This window comes from Vombatus ursinus, unplaced genomic scaffold, assembly GCF_900497805.2.
Source record: "Vombatus ursinus unplaced genomic scaffold, bare-nosed wombat genome assembly UNPS02014812.1, whole genome shotgun sequence".
Lineage (NCBI taxonomy): Eukaryota > Metazoa > Chordata > Mammalia > Diprotodontia > Vombatidae > Vombatus > Vombatus ursinus.
In genome coordinates this window covers 71,202,577-71,221,933 of record NW_020954590.1, presented here as the reverse complement: position 1 = coordinate 71,221,933, position 19,357 = coordinate 71,202,577, and the positions used below count along the sequence as shown (strand labels likewise).

Sequence of the window (19,357 nt, the reverse complement as noted above, 5' to 3'; positions counted from 1 at the left end):
AGAAATAAGAGCCATTGCTCAATTGATAAATTTATATCAAAGGATATGAACAGGCAGTTTTCAGACAAAGTAATCAAAGCTATATATAGTCATATGAAAAAATGCTTTAAATAACTATTCATGAGTGAAAAGCAAATTGAAAAAACTTTGAGCTTCTACCTCACACCTGTCAGATTGACTAATATGACAGAAAAGGAAAGTAACACATGTTGGAAGGGATGTGTGAAAATTAAAATACTAGTGTACTATTGGTAAAGTTGTATACTGATACAAGCATTCTGGAGAGCAACTTGAAACTGTGTTCAAACCATTCAAACACTTTGACCAAGCAATAACACTACTAAATCTGTATCCCAAAGAGATAAAAAACAAAAAGGAAAAGGACCTATGTGTACAAAAATATTCATAGCAGATTTCTTAGTGGCAAAAAAGAATTGGAAATTGAGGGGATGTCCATCAATTGGGGAATGGCTGAACAAGCTGTTGTATATAATTGTGATGGAATATTATTGTGTTTTAAGAAATGATGAGTTCAATGCTCTCAGAAAAACATAGATAGTCTTACATGAACTGATGCAAAGTGAAATGAGTAGAACCAGGAGGACATTGTACACAGTAACAACAATATTGTATGATGATCTACTATGAATACTTTAGCTATTCTCAGTAATGCCATGATCCAAAACAATTTTGTAGGACTTATGACAAAAGGTGATGTCCATCTCCAGAGAGAGAACTGGTGGAGCCTGAATGTAGATCAAAGATATTTTTTTCTTTACTTTGTTTTTTGTGGGGTTTTTTTTTGTGTTTTCTTTCACAAAATGACTTACATGGAAATGTGTGTTGCATGACTTCACATGTATAACCTCTGTCAAATTGCTTGCCTTCTGAGTGAGGGAGGGATGGGAGGGGGTGAGATAATTTGGAACTCAAAATCTGAAGATTAACAAAAGGAAAGGTATATATCAACTGAAAAATATACTAGGTCTTAAATGAATCTTTTTTATACCATTTAGGCATACCAGTTCCAAAAAGTAATACACACACACACACACACACACACACACACACACACACAATAACAACTAAATTAAATAAGGTAAAGATAGGCCAATAAATTCTCAGGGTTTGGCAAGGAAAAAAAAACAAAAAACAAAACTTGACTGAACTAGAAGAAAATTTTGAACAGTACCCAAATCATGATGGAAATAACAGTCCTGTTGGATTAGATTTTAGTTTCCATTATAAAGGACAAATGATGGCATGACTCTAGGACATTGGATCCTTAGGTCTTTGAGCTTTTCTATTGTGACCCTTTGCACATTTAGCTAGTCCTCTGTGCCTCAATAGTGGGTATACAAATAGTGAGACATGTATAAATTGTGTTATTCAAAGAGTGCAAATGCAGAGTGAGTCCTCAATAAATCCTGTTGACTGAGTACAAACAATAGTGGAATAAGAGAACAGATCTCGTATTAAAAGACAATGTAGTGGCAGAAGTTTTGTTCCCTACTAAGTGCTGCCACAGGTAGCATCAGGACAGACTATGCGATGTATTAGTACCCCCCTCCCCCAAATGCTAAAAGATCTATAGCAAAGCTTCTAGGACTTTCTACAGACAATCTATGTAAGGCTAAAGGGAGATATCACAGCATGGAAGAGCAGTTAGATGACTAGCCTTGGAGTCATGAAGACATGAGATGAAGTCCTTTTCTTACCCATGCTAGCTACATGACCTTCAACAAGCCTCTTATTTCTCAGTATTGAAGACAACTCTCTGAGACTACAGATTATAGTCCTAAATTCTAGACTTTCATTGATAGAAGTTTCCATAAATCAATGAAATCATACATCCTGGGAGAACATAGACATTAATTATACTGCACAAGAAGGCTGGAATGAACTTGTGAAATGAATTTGTTGTTGTTTCAGGCATGTCCAATTCTTTGTGGCCCCATTTGGGGTTTCCTTGGCAAAGATATGGAAGTGGTTTGCCATTTCCTTCTCTTGCTCATTTTATAGTTGAGGAAATGGAGGAAAACAGGGTTAAATGATTTGGCCAGGGTCACACAGCTACTAAGTGTCTGAGGCCAGATTTGAATTCAGGTCTTCCAGACTTCTGACCCAGCACTCTATCCATTGTCCCACCTAGCTTACATGTGAAATGAATACTTGAAGTGATAAGAACACATCCATTTCAGCATTCAAATATTCAGGTTTTCAGAGGGGCATAAATATCTATCAAGAACCAATCACTAAGATGTTCTAAAAAATTTCCTATTGCCTACTTTGATTCTTTTGGATAAACACTTTGAGCAAAGGAGGGATATAGTCTTAATGAGCTAAAAATGCCTAATTTTCCCTTTATTTCTTAATGCAGTTGGTAGTATAACCAAGTCTCAGTGGAAATAGTCCAAAAATTTCATATCACATATTTTGAAGAAAAAACATGAAAGCATTGTCGACTGCAATTCTATGGGAGCAGTGACTCCTGAAAGATAATGAGATAAGTCCACAAAGAATGAATGGTACTGAAGACTGACTCCCTGAGATGAACACCTAACCTCTTTTGAGAATCCAAGTTTAAAAAAAAAGAAAAATGTCTCTTTTGAAGAAGAGGAAGATCTACTTATATCAAATCTTTGTTCACATGTACTTTTTGAAGTAAAAAAAGGATCAGCTGTCATTGACAGGGAAGGACTTTTAAATAGTTCACTTACTTGTTTTGCTGAATGAAATAAGATGATTACAATATAATAAGCATGTTTAAATAGATTTAGTATTTCAATTAAAATTGTTTTAACATTCGAAGATAATGGTAAAAAGAAGTATTATAGTGAAAAGAGCACTAAATTTAGAGGCATGAGACCTGTGTTTAAATATTACTTATTTTATCAGGTGGACCACAGGCAAGTCACTTAATATCTTTGAGACTCTTTTAACACATCCTTTAATATATATTAATATAATAACAATATTCTATATAACCCACAGGGTTGTGAGAAAAATGGTTCACAAATTTTGAGATTATATAAATGTGAACTACCACAAAGTGTGGCATACAGGATTGAGAATCTGAGAGATAAGAAAACCTGAATTCAAGTCCTATTCCTGAAACACACATAGCTGTATCACCCTGGGATAGTCACTTAAGTTCTCTATTTGACCCAGACAAGAGCAGTTAGGTGACAAAATGGATAAAATGGTGGGCCTAGAGTAGGGAAGACTTACCTTTCTGAGTTCAAATCATACACTTACTAGCTGTGTGACCCTGGGCAAGTCACTCTACCCTATATGCCTCAGTTTCCTCTTGTGTAAAATGAGTTGGAGAAGGAAATGGAAAACTACTCCAATATATTTGCCAAGAAAATCCAACATGTGGTCATAAAGAGTCAGACATAACTGAAAAACGACTGAACAGCAACAACTGACCTATCCAATTCTCTGGGGAAATAAGTTATAGAGAAGGTGCAAACCTGTATTAGAAGAAGTAGATTCCTAATATGGGAGTTCCCTATACCAAAGAAATCACAGGCCCTGTTCCTATACTTATTCCTATCAAGATTTTAGCTCCTATTTTCTAAATCAGATTGCATTACATCTGTCTTGTCATTATTTTTTTTTGCAATGTTTAAAAATTTATAAAACTGCTTTCGCCAATGATACCTAAGCATCCCTGATAACATAAGTTTGGTAGAAAGGCATCTTACAAAGAGATTTTCTTCTTAAAAAATCAATAAATCTTTGGTTGTTATTTGATTTGTTTGATATTTAAAGGATTTAATAAAAGGATTTGTTCTGTGAAGTTTGGATTTAGTCAAAGAGCCACACTTCATGTAGCCTCAAGGTCACAAGTTTCCCACCCCTGAATAAAATTCCAAGATGTTAATTTATTTCAATCCATGTGTGATCCACTTTGTACTTGAATCACAATCTGTTTTGCAATTCACACTAAACTTAAAAGATCTCTAATGGGAGTGAACCCCCTTTTTCCCTAGGTATCTCATTTTAAATAGCTCTAATCATGAAGGTGTTTTCTTGTAGATGTTAGTCCTTTATAGTCAGGCCTGAATACCCATTGTTTTTATATCTTCAGTTTTGCACTGACTTGGCTCAGTACCTTGTGAGTATGGCCATATGTTGGGACACTTTAAAGATACACATTGATGAAAGGCCATTCATTTGAAGGAAAAAAATGTATTACACTACTCACATTGTCAAATCTCAAGTAATATTGTCCTAAGGTGTAGTCATTTGGAAACACTATGCACGTAGTTCAGAATGGCTAAACCAATTCACAGATCTGCCAATAGTTCATCAATATGTCTATTTCTCCAAAAGCTCCCTAACTTTTGACACAGCATAAGTCTATAAATCCAAAATGATAAAAAAGGAAAGAAAAAAAAGATCCATAAAGAAGAAAATATTTATAAGAGCTCTGTTGTGATGGCAAAAAAACTGGAAACTATGTGGGTATCCATCAGTTGTGGAATGGTTGGATAAATTGGAATAAGATAGTACCACAAGAAATGAGAAAAGGGATGGATTTAAAGAAACCTTTGTATGAATTGTATAAAATCCATGTAACAAATGTAGGAGTTTGTTTTGCTTGACTATGTACATTTGTTACATGGTTTTATTTTTCTTTTAAATTGGGAAGAGATGAGAGAGAGAAAAATAGATGCTTGTTAATTGAAAAAGAAAATGAAATTAAAAAAAAGAAACACCATGTGTAATCACATCAACTTTCTTTTGCTCAAACTTAAATTTTTGTCACTGAAAATCCAACTTCTCACCTTTGCGGTATGTTCCTTTTTAGCTATTAGAACTAAACATGGACAACTCTGTAGGACATTACATTTCAAAATAAAAGTTGATGCACCATTTGATTGAAGTTGCTTTATCATGGATAAGAAACTGACATCCAGTCTGGAAATCAGAGGAAGGAGAAAGTGGGCTTCTTTGAATGAAAAGATTGGAACACAAGGATTTTGTTTTGGGAGTAGACTTATTAATATTTGAATAAATGAGGTCCTTGATAGCAAAATCTTCACATCTGCAGGGAAAACAAAACTTTACTATAGGGTAAAATGAAAAAACTGAGGGGGTCAAAGAGCAATAAAATCTTATAAAATGATATGAACTGACAGGAGAAAAAAAACCCACAGATGATGTTTTCATGGGCATGTGAACGGAAATGAATTTACTGGGGAAAATAATTCAAACTACATGTGTGAAATGGCAAGCTTTAAGATAACCATTTATGATACTCTAAAGGAATTGAGGAGTCATGCTGAAATATTTCTTGCAGACCTTGGTTTAATTTATTGTTACAACCCTCAAACCAGAAATATTTTTTTGCCATTACCCAGAAAGATAATGTGAAAACATACATACAACACATTTTCCTGACCTTTGAGAAAACTGTATGTCCATCATAAGTGTCATATATTAAATGTAGTTCCATTGTGATCACCACTCCTTAAAATAGATATAATAGAGGTGAAAGAGGTCCAAAGGAAAGCAACAAACATGATTAAGGGAATGGACATTGAACATGCAAAGACAACCTGAAAAGATGAGGACTTTTGACTCTGGACAGGTAACAACTAAGAAAGGGTATAATCAAAGTCATGTACAGTTTGGAAATCTGAGTACAGACTCATTTAATAAATATTAGGATCCTAGATAGGAAACTTTTGAAGCTTAAAAGTACTCTGATTTTAGGGTTGGTGAAAGCAAGCATTACTTTAGACACTGGACTTATGGAACTCATTACTCTAAGTCTGAAAATATAGTTTCAAAACAAAGTCATGAAACTGTGAAAATGTTTATGACACATAATGCTTAATGAAGGGATGCTAAAGCTATCCAGGAGTAGTTGTTCATTTTTTTATCATTGACGTGGATAGGTAAATCATTTTCGTATGGCCACCTTCGGAAATGGGATATAAGACCATATAGGTGATATCTCTGAACCAACGTGACAATATGAAAAGGTGAGTGAACAAACTAAAGTGAACAAACAAAAAAAGATAATTGATTTATCTTAGTTTTATCAGAGGAGAAAAATAGTTGAAAAGTTATACATTTGTTAAATGAATTAAAAGACTTAAAGATAAGCAATTTTATTCATTCTAAAAATGATAAATTGTTTAGAGCTTTAAACTGTTTTACAATATTTATTCTTATGAAGGCACAATTTCACTTAGTCAGAAATTTATGGAAAACATTTGGATTTAGTTATTTATCTTAACACATATATGTTAGTACTGCCCTTAATGTGGACTTCATAATGACTGCAGTATCTTCCTTCATAAATAGTTTTTATGAAATAAATATTTAGCTTCATCATATGTTATGTTCTACAAAACTTATGTTATTTTTTAGTCAGCTAAGTGATGTAAGAGAGTGCTAGATTGGAATCAGAAAGACCAGAGTTGAAATCTGCTTCATGTACTTACCAGCTGTTTGACCCTAGACAAATCACTTAACCTAACTCAACCACAGTTTTTTTTTACCTGTAAAATGGGGATAATAAGAGTACCTAATTCACAAGTGATTGTGAGAAAGTGTTTTACAAAGCTTAAGGCACTATATAAATGTTAGCTATTAGTATTATCATTATGTTTGGATCATAGTATATTGTTAGAAAATACATTTCTGAAAAATAAATTACAGTGCTTTCAAATGGCTTCTTTCTCTACTTAACTTTTTTTTCAAACCAGGGCAATGCTTTGCCCTTTGTTTCATAGTATTTGCCAAAACTTTTATTTCTCTTTTAATTGTTTCTCTCCTGCCCCCCCTCGTGAAATGCATTGTAGCAAGTTTTATTTTTCAATAATTTTGGACCATTTAGTCCTTATCTATTCAAAGAACATATTTCTAGAACATAAGGAGTTAAAAGTAGAGTGACTAGTTCACTCAAAATTGCCTTATTAGGGACAAAGTTTATTTATCTTACACCAGAGTGAATTATGGAGTTGTATTAATGTAGCAAAAAGAAGACTGAGCTAGGAAAGACTTGAGTTCCAATTCCTACTCTGACATTTTCCTAGCTGTATGACCATGCAATTCATATAAGATTCTGAGATTCAATTTGCTTACCTGTAAAATTAGGTAATAATACTCTCATTATGTATATCACATAGTTGTTATGAGAAAATTAAAATGCTGTAGAAATGTTAAATAACATAGCATATACCTTTTGTAGAAATAGAAAAATATTAATTTAAACAAAATAATTCAAACCCTTTTCAGCACTTTGTAAATGCTTGCTGATTGATTTCTCTGTTTTAAATTATTTTAAAAATTATATTCTTATTAGCTTGGATTGGTACTTAATGGTCATTGGCTAAGTAGGTGGAAACAGTTATCCTAATCAATTTTTTGTGCCTACTATATATCCCACACTATTCTAGTTGTTAATGATACAGACAAAAATGAAATGATCCATGCACTCAAAGAGATTACATTCTATTGGTGGGATTCAACATGTATTATTACTAGAGGCTATAAGATGCATGGCTGCATAACTGGTTGGAAAAATTGGGGAATTTTGGCACCTTGGACATTCTGCTTGCTTCTATTTATTTCCACACATATTTCTTTCTGACCTTCACAGCATCTCTTGTACACATTTCCTTCTCTCCATTCACAAAGTTAACACTCTAGTTCAGGCCCTTAATCCCTCTCACCCAGACTACTATAGCCTTCCAATAGTCTCTCTGCCTCCACTTTCTTTCCACTCCAATAACAACAAAACAAGCAATTTAATGGCCCAAGTTTCTTTTCAGGACCTATCTGTGAACTAATTCCACTATAAATAGTTCAATAAATACTGTCCTGGCCCATCAATGATTATAGTAAAATACAGAGTTGGGAATGTCCATTCAGTAACCATTTCTCTCAAGGTCAAGTTCATTGGTTTTGTTTTATTTTTTTTTATCTTACTTATGTGCTATCTATAATGCTTAAGAACATCTTTGTGCTGAATATATATACACACTGCTAACATTAAAAAAAGAAATCTTACATTTATTTTTCATACCTTGAAGATTTTAAACATAATCTCATAAACTGAGAATGTTTTTTCTGCTCGTGTCCAGTCCCAAGTGGTTACCTTTAAAATGAGAAAATTACATGGTAATATCATAATTATTAGAAATATAATTCATTTTTAATTCCTCTAATTTTTTCTCCACAAATCACAAAATGTTTATTCATAGAGACCTTCACAGATTAATTTTGTCCTGCCTTTTTGCAAAAATGCTTACAGAAATCAGTATGTTTAAATCTTTGTTTCTTTAATTACTACTTTTTCTTTCTCAATTTCCTTTCCCACACCTTCAAAAAAATACTTTATCACTTGTCATTGGCAAAAGGCCTAATGTGTCTACATATTTCATTTTATTCTTTGAACACTTTAAAAATATTTTTATTTATTTTGTTAAATATTTCCCAGTTACATGTAAAAATTAAAAATAATTTAATAACTTGAGTTCCAAATCTCTCTTTCCCTTAAGATTCTCCTTGAGAAGGCAAGTGATTTGATATGGATTATACATGTGAAGTCACCCAAAATATATTTCTAGATTAGCCATGTTGGAAAAAAATAAAACAATGTACAAACTATTAAAAACAAAGAAATCAAAGTAAAAAGTTATGCTTCAATCTGCATTCAGAATTTATCAGTTTCTTTCTCTCTGGAACTGGATAGAATTTGTCATCATGGGTCCTTTGGAATTGTCTTGGATCATTGTCTTAATCAAAGTAGCTAAGTCTTTCACCATTGATCATCTGTACAATATTGTTGCTATTGTGTACAGTGTTCTCCTGGTTCATCTCACTTCATTTCATATCAGTTCATGTAAGTCTTTTAAGAATTTTTCTGAAAGCATACTGCTCATGATTTTATAGCAATAGGATTCCATCACAATCAAATACCACAACTTGTTCAGCGATTCACCAATTAATGGACCTCCTCTTGATGTCTAATTTTTTGCCACCACAAAAAAGAGCTGCTATAAATATTTTTGTACAAAGATGTCTTTTTCCCCTTTTCTTTGATCTGTTTGTGATACAGACCTGGTAGTAGTATTTCTGGGTCAAAGGATATGCACAGTTTTGTAGCCTTTTGAGTGTAGTTCCAAATTGCTGTCCAGAATGCTTAAACCAATTCACAACTATACCAAAGGTGCATTGGTGTCCCAATTTCCCCACATTCCCTCTAGCATTTGTCATTTTTCTTTTCTTTCATGCTAGCCAATCTGATAGGTATGAGGTGGTTCTCTAATCAATAGCAGTTTAGGGCATTTTGTCTGCATATTTTAAATGCATATTTGGAAGGCATTAAATTTCCTAAGTACTTCAGAAACAACAAATAATGATGTTTCACAAATCCTCTGTGAAGTTTTAGTTTTCTTCCATTTGTTCCTTCCCTCCCTTTCTCTTTCCTTTCTTTCTCTCTTCTTCCTTCCTTTCCCTGGTAAACAAAGCAAGGAGTTATAGAAGAGTTCATCATGAAGTGACCAAACATAAAGCTTTCTCTATTTAAGAAAACTATTTCTATCAAGGGCTCAAAAATATTTAATTCATGAAAATCAATAGTTTTTTTTTTTCTCACTGTGGCACCATTAGTACATCAATAATTTGAAGATAATTATCTTATGTACAGAAATACTTTACATCTCATATGAATATGATTTTAGTAGTCTAGAGATTGGTCAAGGAGTCTAAATTCATTTTCTATTCCTTTTTTAGGGCTCAGAGAAGACTATTAAAGTTAGAGCTAACTCAGATTCTATTATTGGAAGGGTCTAACTTATAATTTCCATTTGAAATAGCATTTTGATGGTAGTTGGGTTTCTAGGACAGCCCAGAAAAAGCTGATTTAACTCACAATTGACCTAAAGTATGGTATTATAAAGATAATACTATGGTAGCTAACCATCATGCATAGATATCAAATGCTTTTCAGGTTCCAGCTTTGTATAACAATCTTATATCCATGAAGGACACATGTTTCAACTTTATAACAGCAGGCTCCTCTCTCCCTTCCATAACCTTTCAAAAACAGAATCAGGAAGGGAAATGATGAGGATGACCTATGCAGGAGATTCCTGCCCATTTGGCCCTAACAGATCTAATGGATGCCTTATGTGCTTAGAAATCAAATGACCAGGGTAGTGAATTTTGCTGATACCAAGATGCCCCTTGTTAGGCAGGATATGCTCTCTCTGTAGAAATGCTTTATTTGGTTAACTAATAACAACAGATATACTTTAAATGCAAATTAAAACACAAGGCTTGTTTGATATTTTCAATTTGCCAGACAAGAATATGATTTAACTGGGTATGGAAAATAATTAATATTCAAAATAAGTTATATTATATAATGCAAATAGAGAAGTTATTTTCTGGCTGACTGACCAGTTTGTTAAACTGACCAGATTGTTAAACTTTGATCTATACTATTTCTATGGAAATTTATCCATTAAAATAAAATACTTGTTTTCCTATTCTTTTTTTAAACATATTTCTTATTCTATTTGTTTCTTATTGCCTCAGCTTTGTACCCTGAAGCTAATTTAATAAATCCCCTTAAAATTCTCCTCTGGCATGAATTATTTATAAATGTACTGATTAATCAGAATTCGAGCTACTAAAATCATTGCACATACTTCCTTTGTTCCTCCCTCCATGCACTCTTCTATCTAATGCTCAGACACAACATTAATAGATGATGTTGCTCTGATAGCATCTCATTATGTAATTTTTATGTTCTGATGGCCACCATAACCAAATCCTGAGGTGACAGGTTGAACATTATCATTGTTTCTAAGGTTTGCAATGTGAAAAATAGTACTTTCAGATTTTTCATGGGTTATCAAGATTAAGAAAAAATACTCAGGACAGTTCAATTCCAGGGTGAAAGCTCTTTAGGGAAGATTTTAGACTCTTTATTTAAATTATTTTCCTTACATTTATGTTTTTCTTTTTAAAATATTTATTTTAATTTTATATAATATAATATTTAATTTTATATAATATAAATATATAATATATATAATTTATATAAAATATAATTTTATATAATATGATATAAATTTTATAATAATAAATATTTCCATAACAGAGTACAATAAAAAAGATGATTGAACATGAAACTGCAAATCCATTATGTGCAACTTGCTATTCCTTTTGAATAGGTAATAAAGTTATCATGTAACTTTCTTTTTCTTTTTTCCTTCCTCCTATCATATTTAGTCTCTTTCTCTCTCTCTCTCTCTCTCTCTACTTTTCTTCTTTTTCTCATTATTTTCCTCTTTCCTTCCTTCCCCTTCTCTTTCTTGTCTTCTTTCCTTCTTTTACAGAATCATACAATTCGAGAATTGGAAAGGAGGTTAGGAGACAGCTAATCCAAACCATACCAGAAAAGAATCCCTATTTTAACATATCCAGCATGTAATTATCCACCCTATGATTGAAGACCAATAAGCACAGGGAAACTACCACTTCTCTAAGTAGCCCATTATGCTTTTGGCAGTTCCATTGGACATTTTTTCCTGACATGAAGCCTATCATTGCCCCTTTGCAACTTTCACCTATTTCATTGTTCCTGGTTCTGGCCTCTGGAGCCAAAGAGCAGAAGTTTAATCTTTCCTCTATGTGATGGGCCTTCAGATACCTCATGATATCTATTTTTCTGAGTTTTCTAGTTTCCTGGCTAAAATGACCAGTTTGTTCAATTGTTCCTCATATATGTTATTTCTCTTTTATTTCTATTTAGTCTGGATCTATGATTTCATTATTTTGGGAAGATCGTAAGGCCCTCTGGAATTCCACCAATGGAGGATGGCAACTCTTTTCCAAATTATGGTCTTGGAGAATTACCTGAAGCACTGAAAAACTAAGTGATTTGCTGACAGTTGCACACTTAGGACGTCTCAAAAGCAGGGCAGATATCTAGGTCTACCCTACTTCTGCGGCCAGCTTTTCTTAGGCTACACTACAATGGTTCTCATCTATTATTTAATAATAGAAATAAGTTGAGTATAGGATCCATTTCTAAAGATTAGGCCAAAAAAATTAGTAAAAATAAAAGTGTAAGAAAATATACTTACTGGAGGTGCCAGAAATTTATAAAGGGAAGAGCCTCTCAGTGCTAAAAACTTTGGTGTATACTTCCGATCTTGAAGGGAATCTTGTTCTCGTTCTTCAGTCCAGCCCATGTAGACTATCTGGCAGGAAAATTAATAATGTTGACTAATGTCATATGAGCTTATCTTTATTAGAATTTGTTATGCAAATATGGTAAAGTAATTCTAATTCTAATTTTTTACTAATCACTTTCAATTAAAATGATAAAAATAGCCACATGTTGAAAATTATTTTTTCTGTTGCACATGAGAAGGATGCCCATTATAAAAACAAAAATGTAGACCAACATTTTCAAACATTTTCAACCTGAGATCAGAATAGTTTGAGAATTCCTATAAGGACAATATAATGAATGAAATGAAGGCCTGTTACATATGCTCTCTTTCCCTGAGGTTTTCTGTATTACCTTTCTGTCCTCCTCATTTGAAGCTGATAGACTCCCTTATCACAGTATGGACATGAGATACTCAGATAAATGATGATTTTGCTTATCCTAGATGAGAAACTGCTACATTATTTACTGCTTTTAAATTTAGGTAGCAAGAGGGCTTAGGCCTGAAATTAATTTCATTGGTGTGGTGAACTCCCAGGTGAGGAAACTTTTTTATATACCTTTGGCATCTTCTCTTCAACTTATAGTCTTAGAGTTTGCCTAGAGAACTGAAAAGTTAAGTTACTTGCCCAGAGTCAAAGAGCTGCTATAGATCAGGGGTAAAACTTAAATCCAAGTTGTCCTGATTTCAAGGGCAGTTTCCTATACACTACAGTATGTTGCTTCTTAAACTAATATTGATATATTTCTGGCAATGAAATAACTGAAAACAAACCACTCTTTTTTTTTCTCTCCATGTGACAGCTATGAATTGTTTGTGTAAAGCACTTTCTAAACTTGAAAGTGATGTAATAATGTCAGTTATGATTTGTAGTATGTAAACTCTTTGAGGACAGGAACCATATTTTTGTTTTTACCCTTTTCCATAACCGTACTGCTTAGCATAATGCCTAGTGCATACTAAGCACTTAATAAATGCATACTAAGCACTTGATTTATTGTTATTACAATTATTATTAACAATGTCTCCCAGAAGCAGCACATTCTAACGATCCAATCTATCACTTAACAAGTAATTATTGAGGTGACCAGTCCTATGTTGCATAAGAGGTAGATAGAACAGAGCAATCTACAAGCCACATGAAAGGATGCTCATGTAGATCATTGATCCATGGGCCAAATGAATCATGCCACCACAATGATAAAATAAATGAAAACTAGGTATTCTGTGATGCCTCCATGTTCAAGGGAATTCTTAGCTAAAATGTGTTTTCCTTCAAGTAATTTGCAATTCAAAGAGATTGAAATTCAGTTCTATACTCCAACCCAGTTACAGCCTCACTATGCTAAGGTGGAGAATTCCTGGGCTGATTCTGAAGATAGGCAAACAATTGTCAAAAGATGAAACATGAGGAAGAGGGGCAGAGTCAAGATGGCAGAGAGAGAGTTAACAGTTTTGCCCTACCTCCCTTCACATCCTCCCCTACAAAAATTTTTAGAGTACCAGAATAAAATTTGATGTGGAAAGCCAAGAAAAAGTCACAGTGAGTCATTTTTTTCAGCCCAGGGCAGCTTAAGAAGAAAGAAAAAGAGATCTGTAGACACTGAGTTGGGGGATGGCCAGGAGCGTAAAAACAGGTGAGTGACACCTGGCAGCTTTCTCATCCATTTCCCAGGTCTGGGTCATAATTCCAGGGTGAGAAAATGGGCTTAGTATTGAGGGAGCAAGGACCCTATCTGTGTAAGGAGCAAGGAACAGATTACAGGAAAAAAAAATAGCTATGTGACTCTGAGAAAAGAGTGAGGAGTCACTTTATTCCCACACATAAGCCTATAGTGCAATAAACCAGGGCAGGAGGAGAAAACCAATGTGGATACAGCAATTCACTCATTCTGAACCCACAGAACCTTTCAACAGGGTAACTGACTATGTCCAGCAACAATCTATAAAAACCAAATCACACTCAAGTTAACAAACACAAAATAGGTCAGGAATGTTCAGAGTAGGCAGGCCTCTCCCTCTCTCACTTTGGAAGTACAAAAAAATCTACAAGTCCCCAGACTGAGGAATGAAAGCAGAAGAAGGATATAAAAGATAGGACAGAAGCTCAGGCCAGGCATCCTCCCAACCTCCAAAGTGAGCAGAAACCAATACTAACTTAAATTCCAAAGTCAAGAAATAGACTGGAAACATGAATGAATGACAACAACAAAAAATAACCTGGCCATAAAAACTATTATGGTTACAGGGAAGCTGAAGCCATAAACACAGAAGACTATGATCTACAAGCAAAGCCTCAAAGAAAAATGCAGATTGTACACAAGACCAACAACATTCCTAGAAGAGTAGAAAATAGAGGTAAGAAGGTAGAGATAAAAAAGCAAAAAAATATTTTTAAAAATCAAATAAGAGTAGTAGCACATAAATTGGAAAAAGAACTAAGAGCTAATTCCAGAAAATTATGAAAAGAGAACAGTGTGATTAAAAAAAAGGTACAAACAACACCAAACAAAGTAAATCCTTAACAATTAGACTTGTCCAAATGGAAACTAATGATTCTATGAGACATTAAGAAACCATACACCATCAAAAGACAAAAAATAGAAGAAAATGTGAAATATCTCAAAGGAAATAGAAAAAGGAAAGATAATTTAAAAATCATTTGACCACCTAAAAATCATGAACAAAAAAAGTCTAGACATCATATTTCAAGGAATTATAAAGGAAAGCTTACTAGATATCTTAGAACCAGAGAGAAAAGAAAAAAACACATAAAGAAACTACCAGTCACCACTTCAAAGAAATCTCAAAATGAAAACTAGGAATGTTATGGCCAAAATCCAGAACTCCTACATAAATGAGAAAATGTTGCAAGGAACCAGAATGAATGGGCATAGTATTGAGGGAGCAATTACCCTTGAGGTACAGTCAATATCTTATAAGATTGAATAGATACCACTATAAAGGAGCAAAGGGTTTGGAATATGCTATTTCAGAAGGCAAAATAGGATTAAAACTAATAATAACCTGTCCAGCAAAATGGAATATAATCCTACAGGAGGGAAATTGATATTTAATGAAACTGAGAACTTTCAAACTTCCTGATGAAACACAAAACAAAACAAAGCAAAACAGAACTTAACAGAAAATTTAACATTTGAACACAAGGCTCAAGAGAAGTATAAAAAAGTAAATATAAGTGAGAAACCATTAATAGCTAAACAAGTTTAAACTATGTTACCTACATGGGAAGGTGATTATGCAATCCCTATGAATTTTATTCTGACTAGGGTGGTTAGAGGGAGTCTACTTAGACAAAAAGTATTAGTATGATTATACTATTTTGGGATGTTCTCAATAGAATAATGGAAGGGTGAGAAAGAGGGATGCACTGAAAGAATGATGAAGTGATGGTAAAAAATATCTCAAATGATGGGTCATGAAAAGAGGAGTTTATTAAAAATAAAAACTGCAATACTGGAACTACTGCATGAAATTCATAATTTTTCCACAAAGCTTTAAGATACTGTTTGGTTAGGCAAGGTAATGTGGTGATGAGTCCTATCAGTGGAAAAAAAAATAGAGCAATTAGTTATTGAATATGGGAAGTAGGACCTGGGTATGTTAACAATGAAGTAGAGAGTGTCCATTGAACTGAGTGAAATAGAACGGGGTGAGAGATGCAAGAAAATAACATAGACCAGTTGACAATGTACAGAGTGGAAATAAATGACAGGCAGTGAAAATGAAATAGGAGTGTATCTAAATGTGGGTCCTTAGAGGTAATTCCATGTTGAGCATAGGATGAGTGTGTTATAGGGCAATGCGTGGACAGAAAACTGTGTCCTGCAGACCTGGGAGGAAAGTTACCAGCTTTGGACATTTCCCTAATCCCCTAGGTGCAATATCAACATTCTGAAGACTATGATATAAATATCTGATTTTAATGGTTTTTAGAGTTCCTTATATCTGTATAAGGAAGGTTAATGCCTAACACCTCTTAACATAGTAGGAGCTCAATGAATGTTTGATAAATGAAATAGAGTGGTAGGGGAGAAGTCAGTGAACATAGTTTGATACCAGCATAATTATCAGCAGGTGGGATATGGATTTGAATTTGTGTGTACTAGGGTGAAGGCACAAGGAAGAAGTGGGCTGAGGACTCTAACACATGGGAGGTCTGTTTACATTGTTATTTTTTAGTCTATTTCATGTGAGCATTTTGCATCCCTAATTAAATTATAAGCTCCTTGAGGGTATCTGCTCCACTTTGCCTAGAATCAGCTTCCTGTTGGCATGTTGGATGGGGAAACATTAGAGAGTATGACAGGATCTCTGTCATATATGCTTAATCAAATTGAATGTAGTTTTGCATGAGTTTGAAAAATGATCTAAAAAGAATGGTAATAAAATGTGGGTTGGAAGATCAACATTTGTTCAAGAATGGAAAAAATTTGAAGCCAAGATGGCAGAGTGAAAGTAGTGGCTTGCTTGAGTTCTCTCCCAAACCCCTCCAAATACCTGTAAAAAATGGCTCTAAACAAATTCAAGAGCAGCAGAACCCACAAAAAGACAGAGTGAATCACATTTACAGCCCAAGACAACCTGGATGGGCAATCAGAAAGATCTATCATGCCCGGCTGAGAGAAGAACTCATTTTGGTGTGGGTGAATGGTCAAAACAGGCCTCAATGAACCTGGAGCAGGGCTCAGAGGACTGAATCATGGGCAGCAGTGGCAGCTTCAGACTTCTCAACAGAAGAATGCCAAAGGCAACTTAGAAGGTCAGTAGGAAAAGTCTGTGACTACTGTAAAAGAGAAGTGTGGTCCCAGTCCCAGCCCCAGCTGTAACCCTGTGGCAGCAGCTGCTTCCAGAACTTCCAATCCACAGACTGAGGAGCAATCAAGTGGCTGATCAGAGGGGGATTGCAGGGATCTCTTTGCTGGTGCAGGATTCTCTTGCTTTGCCCATGCTTGGATCTGGGTCACAGTTCTGGGTGGCAATACTGGGCCAAAGAGAAGTGCTGGCATGGTAGAGCTCATAGTGTTGGTGCAGAGGGAATCCTCCACAGTTTCAAGTCAGAAAAGAGTTCATGTGGTCACTTATAGACCACAGCAGAGTCCAGGAAAGGAGTAAACCCCTCACTCTTGATCATACCACCTTGGAAGAACTGAAAACTTAAAAGACCCTAGAAGTATCTCTGAAAACAGCTCCACAAAACCCCCTGAAGCTTGGGATAGTACATTCTCCTTATTGGAAGCAGATCCCCACCTTAACAAAGAGTTTATAAACTAAGTAATTGGATGGGATCATGAGCAAACAAAGGCACAAAAAAAAGAGCATAGAATCTTTCTTTGATAACAAAGTAGATCAAAATATACAACCAGAAGAAGACAACAAAGTCAAAGCTCCTACATCCAAAGCCTCCAAGAAAAATATGAATCAGTCCCAGGCCATGGAAGAGCTCAAAAAGGATTTTGAGAAGCAAGTAAGAGAACTAGAGGAAAAACTGGGAAGAGAAATGAGAGTGATGCAAGAAAATCATGAAAAACTAGTAAACAGCTTGCTAAAGGAGACTCCAAAAATACTGAAGAAAATAACACCTTAAAAAATAGCCTAACTCAAATGACAAAAGAGGTCCAAAAAGCCAATGAGGAAAAGAATGCCCTAAAAAGCAAAATTTGCCAAATGGAAAAGGAAGTCCAAAAACTCGCTGAAGAAAATACTTCCTTTAAAATTAGATTGGAGCAATTGGACTTGATGAGAAATCAAGACATTATAAAACAGAACCAAAAGAATGAAACAATAGAAGACAATGTGAAATATCTCATTGGAAAAACAACTGACCTTGAAAATAGATCCAAGAGAGAGAATTTAAAAATTATTGGACTATCTAAAAACCCTGATCAAAAAAAAAAAAGCCTAGACATCATCTTTTAAGACATTATCCAGGAAAACTGCCCTGACAGAAGGTCCAGAATATCAAGGGAACTAATGAATAGAAATGCAGGGGAAGGTGGCCTAGCCATTCCAGATTTTAAATTGTATTATAAAGCAGCAATCATCAAAACTGCTTGGTACTGCAAAGAAATAGAGTGATGGATCAATGGAATAGGTTAAATATGCAAGACACAGTAGTCAATGACCATAGTATTATATTATTCAATAAACCCAAAGACCCCAGCTTCTGGGATAAGAACCCATTCTTTGAAAAAACTGGGAAAACTGGAAAAGAGTATGGCAGAAACTAGGCATAGACCAAAATCTCACACTATATACCAAAATAAAGTCAAAATGGGCTCATGATTTAGATATAAAGGCTGATACTATAAGCAAACTGGGAGAGCAAGGAATAGTTTACCTATCAGATCTATGGAGAACAGAAGAATTCATGACCAAACAGGAGATAGAGAACATTACAAAAAGCAAAATGGATAATTTTGATTACATTAAATTGAAAAGTTTTTGTACAAACAAAGCCAATGCAACTAAGATTAGAAGGAAGGTAGAAAATTGGGAAAGAATTTTAACAACCAGTCTCTCTGATAAGGGCCTCATTTCTAAAATATATAGAGAATTAAGTCAAATTTATAAGAAAACAAGTCATTCCCCAATTGATAAATGGTCAAAGGATATGAAAAGACAGTTCTCAGATGGAGAAATTAAAGCCATTTCATAGTCATATGAAAAAAATGCTCTAAATCACTATTGATTAGAGAAATGCAAATCAAAACAACTCTGAGGTACCACATCACACCTATCAGATTGGCCAACATGACAAAACAGGAAAATGATAAATGTTGGAGAAGATGTGGGAAAATTGGAACACTAATGCATTGTTGGTGGAGTTGTGAAACAATCCAACCATTTTGGAGAGTAATTTGGAACTATGCCCAAAGGGCTATCAAAATGTGCATACCCTTTAACCCAGCAATAGCACTTCTAGGGCTATATCCCAAAGAGATCATACAAATGGGAAAAGGACTCACATGTACAAAAATATTCATAGCAGCTCTTTTTTTCTGGTGGCAAAGAATTGGAAATTGAGAGGATGCCCATCAATTAGGGAATGGCTGAGCAAGTTGTGGTATATGAATGTGATGGAATACTATTGTGCTATATGAAATGATGAACAGGCTAAC

General features: G+C 34.4%; 1 protein-coding gene across 1 annotated transcript in view; it reads right to left on the bottom strand.

Annotated features, from left to right (window-relative positions):
• LOC114053986 (gamma-1-syntrophin-like) overlaps positions 1-19,357 on the bottom strand; it is a 489,285-nt gene that overhangs the window by 120,402 nt on the left and 349,526 nt on the right. The window contains exons 12-13 of the mRNA XM_027877092.1: positions 12,126-12,242; positions 8,051-8,122 (exon numbers count right to left, since the gene is read on the bottom strand). Coding sequence (XP_027732893.1) covers positions 8,051-8,122; positions 12,126-12,242 — 189 coding nt within the window. The remainder of the gene's footprint in view (positions 1-8,050; positions 8,123-12,125; positions 12,243-19,357) is intronic.